The sequence below is a fragment of the Neoarius graeffei genome, chromosome 5 (genome assembly GCF_027579695.1).
Source record: "Neoarius graeffei isolate fNeoGra1 chromosome 5, fNeoGra1.pri, whole genome shotgun sequence".
Classification (NCBI taxonomy): Eukaryota; Metazoa; Chordata; class Actinopteri; order Siluriformes; family Ariidae; genus Neoarius; species Neoarius graeffei.
Genome location: NC_083573.1, coordinates 92,647,778 through 92,673,741, shown reverse-complemented (window position 1 = coordinate 92,673,741; position 25,964 = coordinate 92,647,778). Strand labels below are relative to the sequence as shown.

At 42.8% G+C, this 25,964-nt stretch overlaps 1 protein-coding gene across 3 annotated transcripts; it reads right to left on the bottom strand.

Moving 5' to 3' along the window:
• Positions 1-4,539: 4,539 nt before the first annotated feature.
• On the bottom strand, positions 4,540-25,706 carry idi1 (isopentenyl-diphosphate delta isomerase 1). Of its 3 annotated transcripts, none has more exons than XM_060922524.1 (5): positions 25,327-25,706; positions 14,558-14,736; positions 12,905-12,997; positions 12,586-12,716; positions 4,540-5,543 (listed from the first exon to the last, which is right to left on the bottom strand). In XM_060922524.1, the coding sequence occupies exons 1-5, from the start codon at positions 25,455-25,457 to the stop codon at positions 5,226-5,228; spliced, it is 852 nt and encodes a 283-aa protein (XP_060778507.1). In that variant the 5' UTR covers positions 25,458-25,706; the 3' UTR covers positions 4,540-5,225. The 3 variants fall into 3 exon arrangements, with proteins under 3 accessions (XP_060778507.1, XP_060778508.1, XP_060778509.1); XM_060922525.1 differs by having other exon boundaries at positions 25,537-25,706; XM_060922526.1 differs by lacking the exon at positions 25,327-25,706 and adding an exon at positions 21,794-22,455.
• Between the last annotated feature and the right edge of the window lie 258 nt (positions 25,707-25,964).

Here is a 25,964-nt window from a genome sequence, read left to right as displayed (position 1 = left end):
ACGAGAATTTACCTTTGCTGCCAGGCTGTAACCTTTCTTATTTCAATGGGCTCTATGGACTGGCAGCAGTGTTGCCAGATTGGGCGGTTTTAAGTGCATTTTGGCGGGTTTTGAACATATTTTGGGATGGAAAACGTCCGCAGTATCTGGCAACACTGACTGGCAGCCGGGTATCCATTGCAGTCTACGAGACGGCTCTGAACAGCCAATTTCGGCTAGTTGTTATTGGTTAAAATCAACAAAATCGTCACTTCCAGGGAAGCCGGGCTTCTCTGGGACTAAACGAGACAGTGGGAGGGACAAGAAGCCGGGCTGATAAAGGATTATTGGAGGTAGTGTTTGAAAGACGTGAGGAGGGCGGTACTTCGGCGAGGAACACGGAAGCATGATCAGTCCCTAGCGGATGTCGAGAAAGTGTAGTCGTGTGCCAAAGTGCTGTCCGAATTTCTTTTCATATAAACGTTTCTTCTCATTGATGTCTCTGTACATTACTCTGTAAATAAATGTAAATATTACTCGTTGTGCTCCGTTAACTTTCATCCATTCTATCAGTTTGATCATTCGTGAATTCACTCGTTTATTTCATTTGTAGTTCAATCTGGTTGTAGGCTAGCTTGAGCCTTATTGGGATCTGCAGTGCTAGCTGCTAACAGAAATTGGTGAAGTCTCGGGAAAGCACAACCAGCTGGTATGACAGGGTCACAGACCATTTTCTGGAAAAGGAGCGGAGGGCAGAATTTGTGTATAAATAGTGTTCATGTTCATGAATCTGAAGTGTGTATATTGTTCAGTAATGTTAAGAGAATGGTGGGCTCTGTGTTATAGGTTATACCTGGGTATAATATTCAAGGTTCTGTGTGTTGCATAGCCTACCTGGTTATGAATTTCCAGACTGTGTTGCAGAAGATGTTCAAGGATGTGTTGCACAGCTGGGTGTTGTGTTAAAGACTCTGTGTTGCATATCAGGGTATGATGTTCAAGGCTCTTCGTTGAATAGCCAGTGATTTTTGATGTTTGATATTTTTGATTAAGGATATGAGGCACTAGCCTGGCAAGCCAGACTATAACATGAAATGTACAAGCAAAAATACTTTCTGCCACTAGGTAGGGTTGTCTAGTTCACTATGCTAATGGGGCACACCTTTCTATGCTTTGATATCCGGCCTACAGGTTTTACGATGAATGTGTAAAATGGGCTTCCCCTGTTTTAAAAACCAGCAGCCGCCACTGCTTGTAAAGTACCATTGCTGAAAAAAAGACGTGTTGAAAAGGTTACAGTTTGTCAAAGAACACATTGACTGGCCTAAAGAGAAGTGGCGCAACATTCTATGGACAGATGAGAGCAAGATTGTTCTTACTGGGTCTAAAGGCCACGGACAGTTTGTGAGACGACCCATAAACACTGAATTCAAGCCACAGTACACTGTGAAGACTGTAAAACATGGAGGTGCAAGCATAATGGTTTGGGGATGTTTCTCATACTTTGGAGTCGGGCCCATTTATCACATACCAGGCACCATGGACCAGTTTGAATAGATCAAAATACTGGAAGAGGTCATGTTGCCTTATGCTGAAGAAGAAATGCCCTTGAAATGGGTGTTTCAACAGGACAACGACCCCAAACACACCAGCAAGCGGGCAACATCCTGGTTCCAGACCAACAAGATTGATGTTATGAAGTGGCCAGCCCAATCTCCAGACCTCAATCCGATTGACAATTTGTGGAGTGGCATCAAAAATGCTGTTTTTGATGCAAAACCCAAGAATGCAGAAGAACCGTGGAATGTAGTCCAGTCAGCTTGGGCTGGAATATCTCTTCGCAGGTGTCAGATGCTAGTTGACTCCATGCCACACAGATGTAAAGCAGTTATCAGAAATAAAGGTTATACAACTAAATATCAGTTCAGTGACTAACAGAAAAGCTAAATCTGAAAACAAATTTCAGTTTATACTGTAAATATTCGAGTTTGTAAATGAAAATGCAGACGCTGCTATTTTTTGAACAGCCTATTATTCTTTTTTCTTGATTTTCAGTTTAAAATTGATATTTTGTTCATGTTTTCATTTGGAATTGAATGTGCAGTGCTCCCAGTGCCTTTGTGTATATGGAAATAAATGCTATTATGAGGATTGAGCTTTTTCTCAGTTGTTTTAAACACACTGCTCTTATTTTGCACATAAGTGTATGTGGACGTCCTGAAGTCAACTCGGGAAAATGTAGAGGGCACCAGCGACCACTTGTAGTGATGAAAAGCACAGGTGCTCATGCGCCTGAAGTGAGCCAATCAGAATCGCCATTACAAATCAGGAAGAAAAAAACAAAATGGCGATCACAGGGGAGGCGAGGATGCTGGTTAATACGTCTTGTTTTTTGTAATGTACTCGCTCGAAAATCATTTTTGTGCTTAAAGAAGCTGACCATAGGTGTGCCCGAACAGGCCTAACTCGCTAAAATATTTTTGCCCGAGCATCTTGGTCGGGTGTACCAACTAGTGGCCTAGTGGTAGCGTGTCCGCCTCTCGATCGGGAGATCGTGAGTTCTATTCATGGTCGGGTCATACCAAAGACCATCATAAAAAATGGTACCTACTGCCATCTGGCAAGGCATGCTGCAATACAGATGTGCATGGGGAGTTAAACTCTCGTGGTTACCAGAGGACTAGCCCCCCACTGTAACCCTAGCTATGTAATAGGTGAGAGGCCGAGGGCTATGGAAACGGAGATCGGTGCTGCCTGATGTGCCACATACAGGTTGGGCCTGGTTAGTACTTGAGTGGGAGACTGCCTAGGAATACCAGGTACTGTAAGGCGTGGGAAGGATTTTGACTTTTTTTTTTATCTTGGTCGGGTAAATTGGGCATTCGGGCAATGCCTGGATTACTGACCAGTTTCCAAATCTCAGCACATGATGCCGCCACCACCGTGCTTCACTGTAAAAATGCGATTCTTTGGTTGATGAGCAGTATCAAATGCCAAAATGTTGTATTTTGGTCTCATGGGATCAAAGAACATTTTTACATGATTGCTGAAAACTACCACTGCCAATGGGGGAAGTCATGACCTAATGGTTAGAGAAGCAGCTTTGGAACCAAAACGTCACTAGTTCAATTCCCTAGACCAGCAGGAATGGCTGAAATGCCCTTGAGCAAGGCACCAAACCCCCAAGTGCTCCCCAGGGTATGTTGTAAATCACTCTGGATAAGAGTGTCTGCTAAATGCCTGTAATGTAATGATTTACTTCTCTTAAATAGGCCAAGATCCTTAACACTTCGCCCAAGTTCTGAAATAAAATATAATTAGAATTAAAATAGAAGCTACTAGCTTCATGGGAGTGTATACACTCTGCCATTTCCATTAAAACTGCAGACTTCTTGTCCTTTCCTTCGAGGGAAAAATCTCCAGAACTTTTTAATTTCCTGATTGCTTTATTTTCCAGATTCTGATTTCTTCTAGCGGATTTCTAAAGGTACCATGCAAAAAGAATAAATAAATAAATATGGCTGGCATATGGCTGGCATATGCCAATATGGTTGGCAATGTTGGTTCTTAGCAATCATGTAAAAAAATCTCAAAAGGTTTCATCCAGTTGGTTGATTACCAGTCTTAAAAAAGTTCTTATTATATACGACTGAAGAAATTTTCACTACTTATGACGTTTCGATATCTTTCTTTGCTGACATCTACAAAAATTCTGAGTTTTTTCTAGGTCATGTGCACCGTTCGGCGGTGGCCAGAGACGCCAAGCATTAGATGTGATCAAGATGTCAGCTAAGAAAGATATTGAAACATCATAAGTAAGTGAAAATTTCTTCAGTTGTGTATAATAAGAACTTTTTTACGATCATGTAAAAATGTTCTTTGATCCCATGAGACCAAAATACAACATTTTCGCATTGGAACAAATTGCGACAAAACTTGATACTGCTCATCAACCTGAGAACCCTATCTTTACAATGAAGCATGGTGGTGGCGGCATCATGTGCAGAGATTTGGAGACTGGTCAGGGTTGAGGACAAACAGCCTTGACGGTTAATACCAACATTGTCAGAAAATAAAATACCTTATATTTTTAGTGGTACACTGGCTTGTCAGTGGGGCAGAACCCTCTAAGGTACTTATTTGTACCCTTTCAATAAGCTCCTGCCCAGGTGAGGATGGGTTCCCTTTTGAGTCTGGTTCCTCTCGAGGTTTCTTCCTCATGTTGTCTGAGGGAGTTTTTCCTTGCCACCGTTGCCACAGGCTTGCTCATTGGGGATAGATTAGGGATAAATTAGCTCATGTTTTAAGTCGTTCAAATTCTGTAAAGCTGCTTCGCGACAATGTTTATTGTTAAAAGCGCTATACAAATAAACTTGGCTTGACTTTATATACTGCTTGGGAACATATATGTACCTTTTTGGCCCTAAAAACATACACAGTTACCTTGAGGTGCAATAACAAGCCCTAAGGTGTACATTAGTGTAGATTGTACCATGGGGTACAGAAATGGACTCCTACTGTAGCCCTATTTCTAACAGTGAAGAAACCAGACCACAAAAATTAATTCAATACATTTATTTATCTACAATTTACTTTACATTAATGTACACTTCAGTACAATTCACAGTGAACCTCAATATCAAATGTCCACTATATATATTACCCTTAAATGAAACGTCTCAGCTGGTGGTGAGAAGCAGACTCTCCATCTGACTGTTTAAAAATAATAAACCTAAAATGCTTTAAAATAAATACTCCAAAAAAATCTGATGAGATATTCTGTTTGGGAAATATATAGAGAAAAATATTAATTAATATGGAAACAAGAAAGTAAGTAATAATTAGGAAATCGGGCAGCACGTGTCAAGCCTTGAATCCAACCCAAAAGTAAAATTTCATTCAAATCATAGAACTGGTGAACATGAAGAAGCATGCTGAGAGCAAACACCAGTCCATGAATTAAATTACTAGTGTAGTTTCACCCGTTACACGTGCTTTCTTTACAGTAATAAAAGCTAAAATCAAACATTTTGACGTTGGCACAAAGTGCAACAAAACATGATACTGCTCATCAACCGGAGAACCCTATGTTTACAGTGAAGCACGGTGGTGGCAGTATCACGTGCAGAGATTTGGAAACTGGTCAGGGTTGTGGACAAACCCTGAGATGCTTCGGTGTCTTACACCAGGTCTGTTCGGATGATGAAGTGGATCTCGGTGTCTGAAGCGGCACTGATCCCATCCCATCACATGCGGTGGATGTGCTTATGATCCGTGAACTGTTTAAGGTTCTGCAGGTTGTCCCACCATGTGAACAGGAAGGTGTTGGCGATGAGGCTGAACCATGGTGTGATCTGCACTTCGCCTCGCTCCGCCTGTTTCAGCAGCTCCTTCAGATCCTCTTTCGAGACGTAGCGATGGCTTTTCACCTCGTTGGGATCGGGCTGCAGCTCCACGTCCTTCTGCAGGAACAGGATGTAGTCCACCTCGTGTTCGCCCCACACCCCGTCCGACTCGGCCTTGTAGTGGATACGGGTCAGGTACGTCATGTCCTCTGGAGACACCTAGCAGTAAAGCATTGAACTCATCACTTACTGCTGCAGAAGCTTGCATGAGTATTTACCCCCTGAACATCTCCACATTTTGTAGTGTCACAACGTGGACTGAGATTGGAAGTGGAGTGGAAAATAGTGTTTATTATAAAGAAAAATAGGTACCCTGTGTGTACACGTGGCTACTGCTTATAAATAAAATAGTTTTCTGATCCCATGTCCAGACAGTAAATATAGCATATATACATGTTATCAATTATACTCGCCTCATCTCTTACAAGCATCACCAAGCTGTGAGCAGCATCAGGGCTTTGTTCAAAATACAGTGCTGTGAACTAGATCTATTTTCAAAATAGTAAGAGCGCACTTGTTCATGAATCGTCTTAGAAGCACTATTTAGTACAACCCCGATTCCAAAAAAGTTGGGACAAAGTACAAATTGTAAATAAAAACGGAATGCAATAATTTACAAATCTCAAAAAACTGATATTGTATTCACAATAGAACATAGACAACATATCAAATGTCGAAAGTGAGACATTTTGAAATTTCATGCCAAATATTGGCTCATTTGAAATTTCATGACAGCAACACATCTCAAAAAAGTTGGGACAGGGGCAATAAGAGGCTGGAAAAGTTAAAGGTACAAAAAAGGAACAGCTGGAGGACCAAATTGCAACTCATTAGGTCAATTGGCAATAGGTCATTAACATGACTGGGTATAAAAAGAGCATCTTGGAGTGGCAGCGGCTCTCAGAAGTAAAGATGGGAAGAGGATCACCAATCCCCCTAATTCTGCGCCGACAAATAGTGGAGCAATATCAGAAAGGAGTTCGACAGTGTAAAATTGCAAAGAGTTTGAACATATCATCATCTACAGTGCATAATATCATCAAAAGATTCAGAGAATCTGGAAGAATCTCTGTGCGTAAGGGTCAAGGCCGGAAAACCATACTGGGTGCCCGTGATCTTCGGGCCCTTAGACGGCACTGCATCACATACAGGCATGCTTCTGTATTGGAAATCACAAAATGGGCTCAGGAATATTTCCAGAGAACATTATCTGTGAAAACAATTCACAGTGCCATCCGCTGTTGCCAGCTAAAACTCTATAGTTCAAAGAAGCCGCCGTATCTAAACATGATCCAGAAGCGCAGACGTCTTCTCTGGGCCAAGGCTCATTTAAAATGGACTGTGGCAAAGTGGAAAACTGTTCTGTGGTCAGACGAATCAAAATTTGAAGTTCTTTATGGAAATCAGGGACGCTGTGTCATTCGGACTAAAGAGGAGAAGGACGACCCAAGTTGTTATCAGCGCTCAGTTCAGAAGCCTGCATCTCTGATGGTATGGGGTTGCATTAGTGCGTGTGGCATGGGACGCTTACACATCTGGAAAGACACCATCAATGCTGAAAGGTATATCCAGGTTCTAGAGCAACATATGCTCCCATCCAGACGACGTCTCTTTCAGGGAAGACCTTGCATTTTCCAACATGACAATACCAAACCACATACTGCATCAATTACAGCATCATGGCTGCGTAGAAGAAGGGTCCGGGTACTGAACTGGCCAGCCTGCAGTCCAGATCTTTCACCCATAGAAAACATTTGGCGCATCATAAAACGGAAGATACGACAAAAAAGACCTAAGACAGTTGAGCAACTAGAATCCTACATTAGACAAGAATGGGTTAACATTCCTATCCCTAAACTTGAGCAACTTGTCTCCTCAGTCCCCAGACGTTTACAGACTGTTGTAAAGAGAAAAGGGGATGTCTCACAGTGGGAAACATGGCCTTGTCCCAACTTTTTTGAGATGTGTTGCTGTCATGAAATTTAAAATCACCTAATTTTTCTCTTTAAATGATACATTTTCTCAGTTTAAACATTTGATATGTCATCTATGTTCTATTCTGAATAAAATATGGAATTTTGAAACTTCCACATCATTGCATTCCGTTTTTATTTACAATTTGTACTTTGTCCCAACTTTTTTGGAATCGGGGTTGTACTAATGAGCACATTTTGTTTCACAAGTGTAGTGTAAAGACTTGAAAATAAAAAACAAAATTAAAAAATTAAAGCGAATAGCAGAAGTTTGACCAATTCTACTTTTACTCTTAGTTTTCGCAAAGTCGCTGATTTATTCCCACATGGGATTTTTATAATCGCAAACCGAGCGGATCGCTCAAAAGATTCCAACGTCATCTTCGCTGCCTTCTTGAGTTTTTGTTGAATGGCTGGAATTATTGGCGTAAATATCTGCCAAAACGTTCAAAAAACCCTTTCATGTGACCTTTCAGAAGGACCAAAGAAAAGCTGTGATAATCAAAAGGTACATTTTCTTAAAATCAACACCACTTACTTAATATCGAACCAATAGGCTTGGCGATCCACGAGGTGAATTTTGTTTATCTTTTTATCTGCCGATTATCTTCAGATACTACGAAGTTATAACAAGGTTTCTCTTGTTTCATTTCTGGTTCTGATTGGTTCCGAAGTTTATCAAGAAATAGAACGGGTAATCGAACTTGATCAGGATGAGTGCTGATTGGTTATGAAGTTTCGCTATTGTTACACTCATTCTTACAACACGATGACCTAGCGGCTTCGCCACTCGTTCTCGTGTACCTTTGATAACGCAAGATCAACTGTTCGTATCGCGAGATCACGATTCACCGTTCTGGTGATTGTTATGCTTATGCGTATGCATGGTGCACTATTGTTCCACTCATTCTTACAAGCCATAAAAAAAGACTAAATGTTGTGACTGCATAAATATACACGAAATGTAAAATGATCGCAGCCACGTGAGACTCAAAAAAAATGTGAAAAACTGTCTCTGGTCTGCTGAGACTAAAAGTTGAACAGTTTGGCTACGTTTGCTGGAGCTGGAAACTCAACACAAGTCATCACCCTGAGATCACCATCCCTACAGTGAAGCATGGTGGTGGGAGCATCATGTTATGGAGATACTTTTCATCAGCAGGTACTGGGGAAACAAGCTCAGGGTTGTGGTCAAGATAGATAGCACCAAATTCAGGGCAATCTTCGAATGAAACCAAGAACCCGATTGTAGAACAACTTTATCACAGCCCAGACTCTAATTCTTTCTGGAATCAGCAGCAAGACTTCAAAATTGCTCTTCAAGAAGATGACGACAATAAATGTTTTCAAGAAGAACGGGAAAATTATCAGGCTCGAGCTCCGCAAAGCTGATGGAAAAATATTCCAGACGGGTCCGGTTTCCTCCCACAGTCCCAAAGACATGAGGATTAGGTCAACTGGCTACTCTAAATTGCCCGTAGGTGTGAATGTGAGTGCGATGGTTGTTCGTGTCCGTCTTAACCCTATGATAGATTCTTCGTGTACAAGTGACGTCATGCTTATTTTCCAAACCGGAATTCCGCCATGTTTGATGATGACAACCAAGATGGTGGCGCTTCATATGTGAGCTGCTGTAACGCTTCGTGATGTTCTTTTGATTTCTTTGCCTTTGAAGAAAGACAATCCCTACTTTGTGTGTGCGGGATATAATCGCAGTAATAATAATGCTACTCGTGACAGAGAAACTGTTCTTCAGAAAGAACTCCCAAAATAATTAAAAACGGTGACAAAAGAGATGAAGAACTGTCCAGAGAGCACCACGTGTACGCTGGGGTTCAAAAACATCCACCGTAAGGACTTAACGGAGGAAAAAAAAGCTAAATAGGTGTTCGATTGGGTTCAGATCAGGAGACATACTTGGCCACTGAATCACTTTCACCCTGTTCTTCTTCAGAAATCCAACAGTGGCCTTAGATGTGTGTTTAGTCATGTTGGAAAAGTGCACGATGACCAAGGGCACGGAGTGATGGCAGCATCTTCTCTTTCAGTATAGAGCAATACATCTGTGAATTCATGATGCCATCAATGAAATGCAGCTCCCCGACACCAGCAGCACTCATGCAGCCCCACATAAGGACACTGCCACCACCATGTTTCACTGTAGGCACCAGGCATTTTTCTTTGTATTCCTCACCTTTGCGACGCCATACAGTTTTGAAGCCATCAGTTCCAAAAACATTTATCTTGGTCTCATCACTCCAGAGTATAGAGTCCCAGTAGTCTTCATCTTTGTCAGCATGGGCCCTGGCAAACTCTAGGCGGGCTTTTTTGTGCCTGGGCTTTAGGAGAGGCTTCTTTCGTGGACGGCATCCATGCATGCCATTCCTCTGCAGTGTACACCGTATTGTGTCACGGGAAATAGTCACCCCAGTTTGGCTTTCTACTTCTTTAGATAACTGCAGTGAACTTGCATGCCAATTTTCTTCAACCCTTCTCATCAGAAGACACTCCTGTCGAGGTGTTAACTTCCGTGGACGACCTGGACGTCTCTGTGAGATGGTTGCAGTTCCATCTTTCTTCAATTTTATACCACTTTTGCTACAGTATTCTGACTGATAAGTAAAGCTTTGCTGATCTTCTTGTAGCCTTCACCTTTGTGGTGGAAAGAAATTATTTTCTTTGGGGAATTCTGAAGAGACAAGTTGAGCATCACTCTCCATCCAGCATCCAGTCACTAAAAGAGGTCATTGTTGAAGAATGGAAAAAGATTGATGTTGCAAAATGTCGCCAACTTGTTCATTCCATGCCTAGAAGACTTGGTGCCGTCATTAAAAATCATGGAGGCCATACAAAGTACTAGATGTAGTAGTTTTTGTTGTGGGGTGTACTCATTTTTGCACCACCCTAATTTGAGTAAAACTGAAAAATGTGTAATCTAAGTTATATTATTAACCTTACTTTCACGTTATAAGTTAAACAGACGTTATATTAAACTTGTCAACATTTTGGAAATTGTTTGTGTTCATTGTTTAAAATGTTACTTTTCAAAGGGGGTGGACTCATTTACGCTCGGCACTGTACACCCGCGTGCGTGCGTGCGGTGACCACTTTATATCTGGTAAGAGTTTACTGCTCATTAAATTGAGCTTCTGCGCGAACTCTCTCTCTGCTTCTCACCTCACAGGAGCACCGGCAAACCTACACGATAAAACCAATCCAGATTGGGCACCAAGACTCAAATTAGGACACGATAAGATCAAGACGAAAGAAAACTCATCTCGCGGTATCGAGAAGCAACAGGATAATCTGCTAAGAAAGCCAGATTAGAAGCAGCACGAGAAACCTTAGCGAGTTTGGATACACAAGGAGAGCAGTGTGGGTCGACTTTGCCAGGTGAGATATTAGCGATGCCGTTCCAGTAAGCCAGGTTTACTTATGCACTTTTTTTTTTTTTTCATAGAACGAGATAGTTCACACTGATATCAGGGTATTCAGTCAGTGGTAATGAGGTTAAATCCTCTGTATAATCGGACGGCTTTAACATATACGTCTCAAAGCCACAAATTTCACCATTTTCTCTGAATCTTGACTTGGCAGAGAGAGGACTCCAGAGAATCAGAATATTTTCAGAAAGTCAGAGATGCATCACAGTTATTGTTCACATGAGACTGCATTCTGGATTTGTACATCATCCAACATGGCGGCGGATGCATATGTCACACTATTTTGTCACGTGATTGCACACAAAGAATTTATAACCTGTCCAGATTGTGCCCCGCCTCGCACCTGGGATTGGTTCCAGCTTCCCCTGGCAGTTTTTTTTTTTCTCTCCGTGCTTCCACGGAAGGCGGTCGCATTTTCTGCTCTCCCTCTCCCTCCTTTTTTTCCCTGGTTGTGCTTCTGTGTCTTGTCTCGTCTGCTGCACTTTTTGAAGAGACTCTCCCTGCATTACTTTCTAAACTAAAACAGCATGGAATTGATAAACTGGTCTCCTAATGAAATTGACAGTTTTCTCGACGAGAAGTTTGGGTTCGGGGGAACCCGTCTGTCCTGCCGGAACGTTTGCGGCTGGTTACACGATGGACGCGTGGGAGCGGAGGCGGGTCGTGTGCCTGGTGATTCTTTCTGTGGAGGACATTGAAGATATCTACCTATTCGGAACCATGATTACAGGACTTTTGCTGATTGGATTAGGCATTGCCCTGGTATATCGAGGAAATCAGACAACGGTGACAGCTGTTCAAAGCCCCACAAAGCTGCCCGATATGATTGGAGTGATGGGCAAAGCTGTTGGCACTCAGACTGTGGACATTCAGAACTTTAACCACAAAATGGTTATCTCGGAGCAGCTTTCAGCTTTGCAAGGAATACGTTTTTCGGAGATCAATTTGAATAGAATGGATGGAATGGACAGATATGGACAAGCAGTGAGGACGTGCAAAGACTGCGTCTGGAAAGACCAAACAATTCATATCTTATCAACATTCGGCTCCCTGAGACAGCATCGGCCTTGGTTCAGGCCGTTGCTGAGAAAGCATTTCCCCTTGAAGGTCACTGCCGGGAGACACTCTTGCATTCCTTCTCTAACTTTCCGCGGTCGCCATTTTTACCCCCAGTGTGACAAGCGGGTGCGTGACCAGCGCCTTCATGGCTGCAGGAGCGGACAGCTGCTTGCTTGAGCTGGATTACCTCCTCCCCTACCCCTGATTCCCCCCCTCAAGCCCCGTGTTTAAAGTGTACTTGTGTTGTTGTTTGTGTTATTGTGTGCTTGTGCGGAGGTTTTTAAATGCTCCCACACTGTACTCCTGACAGAAGCATAGTGGGGGGGGGGGGGGGGTGTTCTTTTTCCCTCATCTTTCCTCATGTTACTACTGTGTTTCTTTTATCCCTGTCTTCCTGTCCTGTTCCCCCTCTGTAAGGACAGGTTGATGGTCAATTTCACTGGTAACAGTGGCAATAAAGGGTTCATTCATTTATTCATTCAGTACAGATGACGGATGGATGGATGGATGGATGGACGGACTTGCAGGTCAATACTGCCTGCTATTATGTGTAATTAACTTGTGTGACACATAGAAGTATATATTTTGGACCTTTAAACGTTAGACAGATTGCGTAAATCAATAATACAAACCCTCATGTTTAGTCCGTTTCAACTCCAGGCTGTAAAACTCCAAAAAGTTAAGTTACACAAGCATTTTAACAAACAGTCATCAGAGACTCTGTACCTGATGGGTGGAGATGCCCAGTTCAGCCTGCAGTCTCCTCCGTGCAGCTCGTCTCACCCCGATGGCGTCCTGCTCCTCCAGCTCGGGCAGTGTGTACAGAGGGTGACTGCAGCACGTGTTCGTGAAACACCCTGATGAAGAGCACAATAAGAAGCACATTTAATGATTAATGAATATTATTCATTCGTTCCAGTTCAGAGACCGCTACAGGATGGTACAGTACAGTAATCAATCATGAACACATCAGCAGTGTGCTTTAATGGATGTAAAATTTGTAAAGAGTGCCTTTTTGTTTTCTTTTCTTCCAAAAGAGACAAACCTGGGAAAGTGATCTTGGCGTCAGATCTCTGCTGCAAGAGCAGCTTTTCTTCACTGTTAAACAGGAAAACACTGAAAGCTCGGTGCAGTAATCCTGACGAGATAAACAACAAGAACGATATTAATAAACAGGCTTACAAAAACATCCTGCTGTTTCTGTGACGTAATCTGATTATTATTATTATATTTTGGGCAAACATAAGTTTTTATCATTCGAATTATTTTCATGCTGTTTTGATTGGCTGAGTGAACTGTAAATAATCGTCTGCTCATGCACAGTTACTTCACACTTGTATTTTGAGTTGTAGATGTAAATAAAACAAACAGTGACTGCATCCGATTTCTTTGTCATCGTTTCACTTGTTGCGTGAATTTCATAATCAGTATTTCCAAAAAAACATTATTTCAATGATAAAGTAAAATATTGTGATTTGTTAGTGCCTGCCTTCGAGATCGGTAAATAATTGCTGCTTGCTCACCACGGGGGGGACCACGATATTTTGCTCAACCTCATCCAATTGTGTAAAAAAACAAACAAAAAAAACCCCAAAGAAACCCCACGACATTTTGTTCAACCTCATCCAATAATTGATTGTGTAAAAAACAAACAAAAAAACGATATTTTGTTCAACCTCATCCAATAATGGATTGTGTTTAAAAAACAACCCCCCCCAAAAAAATACAAAAAAATGATAATTTTGTTTAACCTCGTCCAATAATTGATTGTGTAAAAAAAAAACTCAAACAAAAAAACCAAACAAAAAAACCCCACGATATTTTGTTCAACCTCGTCCAATAATGGATTGTGTAAAATAAATAAATAAATAAAACCCTCACGATAGTTTGTTCAACCTCGTCCAATTATTGTGTAAAAACAAACAAACAAAAACACAATTTTGTTCAACCTCGTCCAATAATTGTGGAAAACAAACAAAAAACCCATGATATTTTGCTCAACCTCGTCCAATAATGGATTGTGCAAGATAAATAAATAAATTAATTAAACCATGATAATTTTGTTCAACCTCGTCCAATAATTGTGTTAAAAAAAAAGCAAGCAAACAAAACAAAACCCACGATATTTTGTTCAACTTCGTCCAATAATTGATTTTTTTTATAACACATCGAAGACAAACCACTGAAACAAAAATAAAATCATTGAAAAAAGTAAAAATTATTAAAAGTAAAATGTTAAAAATTACTGCATCATTTGTACTTGTAAATTTTTTGCTTCATTTGATTTTTTTTTTTTTTAAAGATTTTAAAAACAAGGGCGGCACGGTGGTGTAGTGGTTAGCGCTGTCGCCTCACAGCAAGAAGGTCCTGGGTTCGAGCCCCGTGGCCGGCGAGGGCCTTTCTGTGTGGAGTTTGCATGTTCTCCCCGTGTCCGCGTGGGTTTCCTCCGGGTGCTCCGGTTTCCCCCACAGTCCAAAGACATGCAGGTTAGGTTAACTGGTGACTCTAAATTGACCGTAGGTGTGAATGTGAGTGTGAATGGTTGTCTGTGTCTATGTGTCAGCCCTGTGATGACCTGGCGACTTGTCCAGGGTGTACCCCGCCTTTCGCCCGTAGTCAGCTGGGATAGGCTCCAGCTTGCCTGCGACCCTGTAGAAGGATAAAGCGGCTACTGATAATGAGATGAGATGAGACGTGCCTTTGCTGATGTTGGAGTTGAGATGGCAGTTCTTCTTCGTATCTGCTCCTGTCTGCTGGTCGTTCTCGTCAACCACGATGCACATCTCAGCCAGCAGGCGGACCTGCTTCTCATCCAGATTATCCGTGTTTATTTCTGGCATCCTGACACCGGCCCGGTTACAGAAAGCAGCACCACACCTATGAAAACATCCACAAATCCATAAACAAGTATAATAGGTACACAGGAGCGCTGCACTAACATGCTGCATACTAAGATAACTAACATATGATACAATGGTGCTTGAAAGTTTGTGAACCCTTTAGAATTTTCTATATTTCTGCATAAATATGACCGAAAACATCATCAGATTTTCACACAAGTCCTAAAAGTAGATAAAGAGAACCCAGTTAAACAAATGAGACAAAAATATTATACTTGGTCATTTATTTATTGAGGAAAATGATCCAATATTACATATCTGTGAGTGGCAAAAGTATGTGAACCTCTAGGATTAGCAGTTAATTTGAAGCTGAAATTAGAGTCAGGTGTTTTCAATCAATGGGATGACAATCAGGTGTGAGTGGGCACCCTGTTTTATTTAAAGAACAGGGATCTATCAAAGTCTGATCTTCACAACACGTTTGTGGAAGTGTATCATGGCACAAACAAAGGAGATTTCTGAGGAGCTCAGAAAAAGCGTTGTTGATGCTCATCAGGCTGGAAAAGGTTACAAAACCATCTCTAAAGAGTTTGGACTCCACCAATCCACAGACAGACAGATTGTGTACAAATGGAGGAAATTCAAGACCATTGTTACCCTCCCCAGGAGTGGTCGACCAGCAAAGATCACTCCAAGAGCAAGGCGTGTAATAGTCGGCGAGGTCACAAAGGACCCCAGGGTAACTTCTAAGCAACTGAAGGCCTCTCTCACATTGGCTAATGTTAATGTTCATGAGTCCACCATCAGGAGAACACTGAACAATGGTGTGCATGGCAGGGCTGCAAGGAGAAAGCCACTGCTCTCCAAAAAGAACACTGCTGCTCGTCTGCAGTTTGCTAAAGATCATGTGGACAATCCAGAAGGCTGTTGGAAAAATATTTTGTGAATGGACGAGACCAAAATAGAACTTTTTGGTTTAAATGAGAAGCGTTATGTTTGGAGAAAGGAAAACACTGCATTCCAGCATAAGAACCTTATCCCATCTGTGAAACATGGTGGTGGTAGTATCATGGTTTGGGCCTGTTTTGCTGCATCTGGGCCAGGACGACTTGCCATCATTGATGGAACAATGAATTCTGAATTATACCAGTGAATTCTGAAGGAAAATGTCAGGACATCTGTCCATGAACTGAATCTCAAGAGAAGGTGGGTCATGCAGCAAGACAACGACCCTGAGCACACAAGTGGTTCTCCCAAAGAATGGTTAAAGAAGAATAAAGTTAATGTTTTGGAATGGCCAAGTCAAAGTCATGACCTTAACCCAATCGAAATGTTGTGGAAGGACCTGAAGCGAGCAGTTCATGTGAGGAAACCCACCAACATCCCAGAGTTGAAGCTGTTCTGTATGGAGGAATGGGCTAAAATTCCTCCAAGCCGGTGTGCAGGACTGATCAACAGTTACCGCAAACATTTAGTTGCAGTTATTGCTGCACAAGGGGGTCACACCAGATACTGAACGCAAAGGTTCACATACTTTTGCCACTCACAGATATGTAATATTGGATCATTTTCCTGAATAAATAAATGACCAAGTATAATATTTTTGTCTCATTTGTTTAACTGGGTTCTCTTTATCTACTTTTAGGACTTGTATGAAAATCTGATGATGTTTTAGGTCATATTTATGTAGAAATATAGAAAATTCTAAAGGGTTCACAAACTTTCAAAGTACTACTATATATGGTATGAGCTTATCTACTGAACAAGCCATGGACTAAAGGTTAGAGAAGCAGCTTTGGGACCAAAAGGTCACCAGGTCGACTCCCTGGACCAGCAGGAATGATTGAAGTGCCCTTAAGCAAGGTACCTAACCCCTAACTGTTGTAGATATAAAATCACACCCTGTAAGGTAATGAGTATGATGTTGACGTTCACATTTTATCCACTGCGAGTCACGGATTCCCAATCTCTGATGACAATGGGTGAGAGGTCGGATTCATCCTGGACAGGTTGCCAATTTATTATGACACAGACAACCATTTACACGACAGAGACAGTGGCTTGCAAAAAGAGACCAGCTACAAAATATTTTATATATGGCGGCACGGTGGTGTAGTGGTTAGCGCTGTCGCCTCACAGCAAGAAGGTCCGGGTGCGAGCCCCGTAGCCGGCGAGGGCCTTTCTGTGCGGAGTTTGCATGTTCTCCCTGTGGGTTTCCTCCGGGTGCTCTGGTTTCCCCCACAGTCCAAAGACATGCAGGTTAGGTTAACTGGCGACTCTAAATTGACTGTAGGTGTGAGTGTGAATGGTTGTCTGTGTCTATGTGTCAGCCCTGTGATGACCTGGCGACTTGTCCAGGGTGTACCCCGCCTTTCGCCCGTAGTCAGCTGGGATAGGCTCCAGCTCACCTGCAACCCTGTAGAACAGGATAAAGCGGCTAGAGATAATGAGATGTGTTTTGAGTGAGGATTTGAAAATGTGGAAGGGAGTTGATATTTCTAAGTTCGGGAGGTAATGAGTTCCAAAGCCGGGGAGCAGAGCGGCTGAAAGCTCTGCTCCCCATGGTGGTGAGACGGGCGGAGGGGACAGTCAAGTGGATGGAAGAAGAAGGTCTGAGGTAAGGAGAGGGAGTGGTAACGTGGAGGAGATCGGACAGATATGGGGGAGCGAGATTGTGGATGGCCTTGAAAAGTTAACAGAAGGGTTCTGAATTCAATTCGAAACTTGACTGGGAGCCAGTGGAGCTGCTGCAGGATGGGCGTGATGTGGTGGATGGAGGGAGTTCTGGTGATGATGCGGGCAGCTGAATTCTGGACCAGTTGGATCTTATGGACAGATTTGTGAGGGAGACCAGAGAGGAGGGAGTTGCAGTAATCCAGAGGAGAAGTGATGAGGCTGTGGACAAGAATAGCAGTGGCATGGGGAGTAAGGGAGGGGCGGAGACGGTTGATATTGCATAAATGGAAATACGCAGACTGGGTAATGTTATTAATGTGGGATTGGAAGGAAAGAGTGCTGTTGAGGATGACACCCAGACTCTTAACCTGTGGGGAGGAGGAGACGGAGCAATTGTCAATATAAAGAGAGAAACTGTCAATTTTGGATAGTGACGATTTAGTGCCAATGAGGGGAACCTCAGTTGTGTCACTGTTTAGTTTGAGGAAGTTGGAGGAGAACCAGGTTTTTATTTCTGCTAGGCAGTCAGTAAGGGAGGAGGGTGGGAGGTTGGAAGTGGGTTTACTGGAGAGGTAGAGCTGGGTGTCATCCGCATAGCAGTGGAAACTGATGTTATATTTACAGAAGATGTTGCCAAGGGGAAGGAGATAAATGATGAAAAGGAGGGGCCCCAGGACAGAGCCCTGGGGCACACCTGAAGTGACAGGGGAAGGGTAGGATGTGAAAGATTTAAGCTGAATGAACTGAGTGCGGCAGGAGAGATAAGATTTAAACCAGTCAAGGGGGTGTGAATGATACCAATAGATGCTAATCTATTGAAGAGGGTGAAGTGACAAATGGTATCGAAGGCTGCACTCAGGTCAAGGAGGATGAGGATGGTGAGTAAACCAGAATTAGCTGCCATGAGGAGATCATTGGTGATTTTGATTAGAGCCGTTTCTGTGCAATGGAGGGGACGGAAACCAGACTGAAACTGTTCATACAGGTTGTTGTGAGACAGATGGAAGTGGAGTTGATTAGCTACTGTTTTTTTTCAAGAATTTTGGAAATGAAGGGTAGATTAGAGGTAGGGCGTAGGTTATTGAAGTTGGTAGGATCTGCACCAGGTTTTTTCAATATTGGTGTTATTGCAGCAGTCTTAAAGGATGTAGGAACAGTTCCAGTGGAAAGAGAGGAATGGATGATGGCAGAGATGAGAGGGACCAGAGAAGGAAGGCAGGCTTTAACAAGAACAGTAGGGAGGGGGTCCAGCTGACATGTGGATGGCTTAGACTTGCGGATGAGATCTGAGATTTCTGAGGCGGTGGGAAGCTGGAAGGAGGAGGAGAAGGAGTGAGAGGGTGGAGGAAGTTCAGGTAAACTGATGGGGGTGGATTGTGAACCGAGATGCTGGTGAATTGGTTGGATTTTTTCAGCAAAGAATAACATGAGGGAGTTACAGAAAGCAGGTGAGTACAGGTGAGGTGGTAGGGAGTCTGGGAGTTGGCTGAAGTTCTTGAGCAGTGAAAACAGTGATTTGGTGTTACCTTCGTTAGAACAGATTATACCAGAGAAATAGTTGGATTTGGCTTGAGTCCTTGTAATGAAGTACATGATTGTTGTACATGCCTTTATGAACAGATAGTCCAGTTTTCTTGTAAAGTCGCTCCAGTTGTCGGCCTTTGGCTTTCATGAGCCGAAGTTCAGGTGTAAACCAGGGAGCAGAACGGGAGAAGGAGACGGACCTGGTTTTTAGTGGAGCAAAGGAATTAAGGATGGTGCGAAGGCCAGTGTTGTACTGTGAGACCAGCTCTTCCGGGGTGGTTAAATTGTGAATGTCCAAGAGGGAGTCAATGCTAGAGGAGAGAGAATTCAACTTGATATCCTTTATATGAGGCCATCCTTAAAAAAAAAAAAAAAAAATCCGTTTCCTGTCCACCGGGTGAGCAAAAAAATTCAGTCGGGAGGGAGGGATTTTTTTTTTTTTTTATTATGGATGGATAAGAAATCGCGATGCTGTGTTTGCTTTTTCTTTCAGTACTTTATTACAAAAGCAGACACATTTAATAAAATGACAGTTTAATCAACTGAAACTTGTACAAAAACTTTTAGCATTTTAAATGCTGACTGCAACATTTGCAAAACTTTTACAAAGGTACTTAAAATGTCCGACACACGGACTTTTTGTAGTTCTAAATCGAGCGTTAGGCCGAGTTCGGATGAAATTACACTATTAAAATGATCACTGAATGATTTGTTTTTCTGAATCTTTACTATTTTGTTGTTCGCTAGAATACCATTTTGCGATTTCACACTTAAGCAAATGTTTGAAAACTCCGGATCTCCTTCCTTCATGGTGGCTGGCGTTTTTTTGTGCCGCACGGCGCATGCGCAGAGCTGATTCGATTCTATATTCTGTGCGGAATGAAGGGCTTTCCACAAGCGCCGGCCGCCGGCCATACAGCCGACTAAAATTAAATGTTTACCGTATTTTCTGGACTATAGAGCGCACCTGTATATAAGCCGCATCCGCTCTATTTAAAAAAAAAAGATATACAAGCCGCACCGGGCTATAAGCTACAGATATCCATGTTGAAAAATTAGATATTTACTGCATGTACAGAAAGATTTTGTACTGTAAATGTACATGTATGTACCTGAACAGATTCTTTCCGAACAGTGCCTTTTAACACGGCAGCAGCTTTGCTGATTAAAACGGAACAGAACCAAGAGAAAATAACCGGTATTTATTTACCTTCATTTCTCCTGTGTTTGAAACCACAAGTCACTTTAATCATCTTTGCTGGATTTGAAAATAATTACCAGTTAGTAATTTGTCGTGCGTGTTCTATCTGCTAAAGATCTGCTAATTCTTCTTTGCATTGATTTTTCGTCTATCTTATTTTTGATTCTACTTCCGGTTAGAGCGCCCCTAGCGGTGGAAGAAAAATCCACAGAATAGCCGCACCTTTGTATAAGCCGCATGGTTCAAAACCTAGGAAAAAAGTAGCGGCTTATAGTCCAGAAAATACGGTATCTAACGGACTGACAATAATGTCAAACTGAACCACACTCATTTAAGTTGTGATTCGCGCTGTTTGTACCGATAATAACCACAAATTCCCCGCCGACTTCGTTGATCAAGGGAGAGTAACTCATCCGCGGCCCCGACATGCGGTGTGTGCGCGCACTCGGCGGAGGCAGTAGTGTGTCGGGGCCGTCGGAGGGAACAGAAGCAGAGATAACGCTTATTTTGTCTCCGGTAAACCAGTCTTCTCTCGTTCAATTCCGTGCTGGCATCAAAAGACACCGTTGGTTGTAAATGAAGCCAAACTGAGTGGTTGGAGTGGATTTTCATACACAAATGGAGAAATGTTGGCTGAGTGTGTAATTGTGTCGCCCCACTGCAGACCGTTGTCGTTGTTAATTCATAGCATGCTCAGCTGCGTGAATGTGTCATGCACCGAAAATAAGAGATTTACAAGCCAGGAACGCCTCATGATGCAATACGCAAGAAAAGAAAGAAGATTTACTGCCATTTTACTTTGTATTTGAGTAAAGTGAATCAATAAATGGTCTGTGGAAAATACATTTAATCCTGGGAACTGCGTGCACAGGAGTTTATTTTGTGTTTACTCCCCCCCGGCTACTTATTTGTCATGGTTGGCTAGTATGAGCCTTAGTGGAAAGCCCTGGGAATGCGGAAATGTCAAGTTCGATTTTAGATTTACAAACCCGAAAAAAATGTCGAAAAACCGGCGTTAAAAAAAAAAATTCAACCGCACAAACGGCACTCGCCCGGCCGGTGGACCGGAAACAGAACGCTTTTTAATAATGCCCTTACGGAAAGAAATAAGACGAGGGAGCTTAGTAGTGGAGAGAGAGTTTGGTATTAAATGAGAGGAGGAAGTGGTCAGTTATAGGGAGTTCATCTGCTGTACAGTCAAGGGGGGAGATACCAGAACAACAAATTAAGTCCAAGATGTGACCTTTGGAGCGAGTGGGAACATTGGTGTGCTGCTGAAAACCAAAACTCTCAAGGCAGGATGAGAAGTCTCTGGTAAGAGTGTTGTTGATAGTGTCCATGTGGATGTTGAAACCTCCCAACAGAATAATGTTTGGTGAGAGAGTGGAGAGGTGTGTCAGCAGAGCAGCAAAATCATTTAAAAAGTTTTTGTTTGGTTTGGGGGGCCGGTAGACAATTGCAATGATGGTGGGAGTAGATCCAGACAATTGACATACCATAAATTCAAAGGAGCTGAAGGCAGGTAGAGACACTGGGGAGACTTTCCATTTATCGCGGTAAATTATCGCGGGACCTCCTCCAGAGCCACGAGGTTGACAGATGTAAACAAACCCCGGAGGAGTTGATTCATTGAGTTGGGAAAAGTCATTAGGTTGTTGCCATGTCTCGGTTAAACAGAGAAAGTCAAACTTACGGTCAATGAGGAGATCCTGGATGAGAGACTCTTTGCTCGTAAGGGAGCGGATGTTGAGTAGACCGAAGTCGACAGTGGTGTTGTCGCCTATGACAGCAGTGTTAGCCAACCGAGCCGGGCTGGCTAGCACACTGTGGTCAACAACTCGACTGGTGTTTCGTGGAGGGCGACGAGAGATGGACCAGATGGATTTTATTGCCGTCGAGGTGTCTTGATGAAGGCTCTGGTGGGATCCACGGTGAATGTATCTCCGGCGAGGCTGGGAGGCGATGTCCGGATGAAGGTGAAGTAAAGCCGGCGGAGGCGCAGACAGGTGGAAACGCAGCTGGAGAAGCTCCACAGCTGAGTACTGGAGCAAACCAGTCGCGGGTTGGTGGACCAGCAACAGGAGAGGCCAGATAATCATGGACCAGATATGGATTATATCGGACCACATTGTGCACAGGGACCCAGTCCCTTGGACGCCAGGGCAAGCAGAGCCAGGTGAGGCTGGATATGACAGGACAGGTAGGCTAACAAGTCGCACGCAGCACAGGTCCACATGGGAGAGTCAGCTCAATTGTCGATCCGGCTATGTGGGATGAAACTCCCATATGAGAACCTTACATAGTTCATCTCATCTCATTATCTCTAGCCACTTTATCCTGTTCTACAGGGTCGCAGGCAAGCTGGAGCCTATCCCAGCTGACTACGGGCGAAAGGCGGGGTACACCCTGGACAAGTCGCCAGGTCATCACAGGGCTGACACATAGACACAGACAACCATTCACATTCACACCTACGGTCAATTTAGAGTCACCAGTTAACCTAACCTGCATGTTTTTGGACTGTGGGGGAAACCGGAGCACCCGGAGGAAACCCACGCGGACAACATGCAAACCCCGCACAGAAAGGCCCTCGCCAGCCACGGGGCTCGAACCCGGACCTTCTTGCTGTGAGGCGACAGCGCTAACCACTACACCACCGTGCCGCCCCCCTTACATAGTTCATCGGTCCAAATAACATTAAAACCCTTAAAATCACTTTATAAGTGGTTAGAAGTTGCCGGTGAGCAGTGGCAGCCAGTTGCGCCAGCGTTCACTCAGCTGGAACCGGAAGTCAAGTTCGCATGTTTGCTGTTAGCGAGTTCACCTGAGCATGTTAGCATGCTAACTGTTAGCATGCTGTTAACATGTCACCCTCAACGTGTTAGCATGTTAAAAGTTAACATATTAGGCATTAGCCTGATAGCTGTCAGTAGGCCTGTAGCGACGCGTCGATGACGTCGACGAGTCGACATCAAAATATCGTCGACGTCATATTTAGTCGTCGACGTATCGCCACGCACACGTGAGTCAGAAAAACAAAACAAAGTTGGCACTCGGCAAAATGGAGAAGGAAACGGCGACCTCCTCAAAGCAAAAAAGCCCTGAAAAAAGCCCTAAGAAAACTGCTCGGCCGAGGTCATCGAAGGTATGGGAATACTTTAAACTCAGTACCAAACGCAAAGGCATCGTCATCTGTAGTCTTTGCCAAATCGAACTGGCATATCACACCAGCACAACGGCGATGTTGGAACATCTAAAGCGGAGACACCCCCTTGTCTCTCGTGGAGGGGACAACAATAAGTAAGTAGCCTACTAACTTTGGTTAGCGTTAAGTTGATTTCACTTTTGTGTAGTGTGTTGTGCAGCTTGAGCTGTGAGCATTTCTGTAGTGCCAGCTAACTATCCATGCGATTGTATTGGCATTTATTGTTGGCTGGAATGGCAGCTAGCTTACGGCTGCAGAACACAGCTCTGCCTGGCCGCTACCGGCACAAACAAACTACGTTTAGACAGAGAGCTCATGTTGTGGTCATTTACAGGTGAAAGGTAACATTAACGTTAGCCAGCTTATTGTCATGATTCACTATGTTAACGTTAGTTCGCCAGGCCCAGTGTCAAACGGAGCCAAACAATGTCCAGGCAAGGGCCGTGCGCAGTGGTCATGAATGAATCAGTTTTATGAGCATTGAAAACATTAAAATTAACATTACATCCAAGTTTGATGTCGACTCGTCGACGTCATCGACGCGTCGCTACAGGCCTAAATTTTGTACAAGAGAGATTTTTGTTGAACTTTAAGAGAAACAGGCTGGCCTTTTTATTTTGTTTATTCCAATTCTATTTTATTCTATATTATTTATTTTACTGTGCAAAACAACAGTGCTGCTTAATAAACTATATTATTAAGATTTTTTTGGTATTTATTTGAGATACGAAATGGCTTTTATTAATCGAACAACGGAAAAATAATCGTTAGACTAATCGTCCAATTAGTCGTTAGATTAGTCGATTAATCGATAAAATAATCGTCCGATTAATCGTTTTAAAAATAATCGGTTAGCCCCAGCCCTAGCTGTCAGCATATTAACCTTAAAGTGTTAGAATTTTAACAAATAGCATGTTAATCATTAGCATGTTATCTATTGGCAGGCGGCACGGTGGTGTAGTGGTTAGTGCTGTCGCCTCACAGCAAGAAGGTCCTGGGTTCGAGCCCCGTGGCCGGCGAGGGCCTTTCTGTGTGGAGTTTGCATGTTCTCCCCGTGTCCGCGTGGGTTTCCTCCGGGTGCTCCGGTTTCCCCCACAGTCCAAAGACATGCAGGTTAGGTTAACTGGTGACTCTAAATTAACCGTAGGTGTGAGTGTGAATGGTTGTCTATGTATCAACCCTGTGATGACCTGGCGACTTGTCCAGGGTGTACCCCGCCTTTCGCCCGTAGTCAGCTGGGATAGGCTCCAGCTTGCCTGCGACCCTGTAGAAGGATAAAGCGGCTAGAGATAATGAATGAATGAATGTTATCTATTGGCATGTTAACATGCTAGCTTTTAGCATGTTAGTATGCTAACTGTTAGCATGCTAGTTGTTAGCATGCTAGCATGGTAGCTGTTCTGCAACAGCTCAGCAAGCACACTGCATTTTCTCTGCGGAAATGCAGTCTAGTTATTATTATTATTATTATGATGATTATTAATTCTGGATTTTGTTCGTCTTCCCTGTGAATGAGCTGTTACTATGGAAACGATATTGAATTTGATTGAAGACATTAATATAATCCAATAATAATAATAATAATAATAATAATATTTTATTATTATTATTATTATTATTATTAATAATAATAATAATAATTCTGGATTTTGTTCGTCTTCCCTGTGAACGAGCTGTTACTATGGAAACGATATTGAATTTGATCGAAGGCATGAATATAATCCAATAATAAATTATTATTATTATTATTATTATTAATTCTGGGTTTTGTTCGTCTTCCCTGTGAACGAGCTGTTACTATGGAAACGATATTGAATTTGATCGAAGGCATGAATATAATCCAATAATAATAAATTATTATAAATATAATAAATCCAATAATAATAATAATAATAATTATTATTATTATTAATTCTGGGTTTTGTTCGTCTTCCCTGTGAACGAGCTGTTACTATGGAAACGATATTGAATTTGATCGAAGGCATGAATATAATCCAATAATAATAATGTTGTTGTTTTACCTGGAGAGCCCTGCAGACAGCTGGACTGTGTGTTTCTCTGAAGGCCTCCGGCTGGCCACTGTAACGGGTTTTAACAGCGTTTGTCCCTCACCGGCCACCGTCCTAAGAACCGCCCACACCGCACGCGCCATGGCGAGAGAAACCACACGGGCCAATCAAAACAGACAGGCCATCGGCCCACCGGTACCGCGGGTTACCATGGCTACTCACCGGAACTGGAAAAAAATCCACTCTTACAGGCGCACACACAAATACAGAGGACCTGCTGCTTCACAGCCCTCAGCTCAGCTCAGCTCAGCCCAGCTCAGCTCAGCTCAGCTCAGCTCAGGCCTTCTCCATCACACTCAGCCCGAGTCTCACTGCGCCGAGACAAAATGGAGCATTGCAACGGGTCACTGTGTGACGTATTCCGGTGCTGTTCCGGGATTGGTGGGAAGTGATCACGTGGGTGCGTCAAAACTTTTTTTTTTTAAATCAAAATTTATTTTATTTTTTTTAAAGTTTAGTATAAACAAATAAATCAATGAATGGTAAGAATATTAATAAAATTTAATAATATTTACATTTTATTTTTCATGCAAGTTGATTGATTTTATGTAAATACATTAAAAATACATGGATGACGCAAGAAAGTGAAA

Coding starts and splice junctions, on each gene's coding strand:
- idi1 (XM_060922524.1), bottom strand. CDS start 25,457: ATGGCGCGTGCGGTGTGGGCGGTTCTTAGGACGGTGGCCGGTGAGGGA. Junction 12,717..12,904: donor CGCCAAGATCACTTTCCCAG/GTTTGTCTCTTT, acceptor GCTCTTCATCAG/GGTGTTTCACGAACACGTGC. Junction 5,544..12,585: donor TGGGCATCTCCACCCATCAG/GTACAGAGTCTC, acceptor CTTTACTGCTAG/GTGTCTCCAGAGGACATGAC.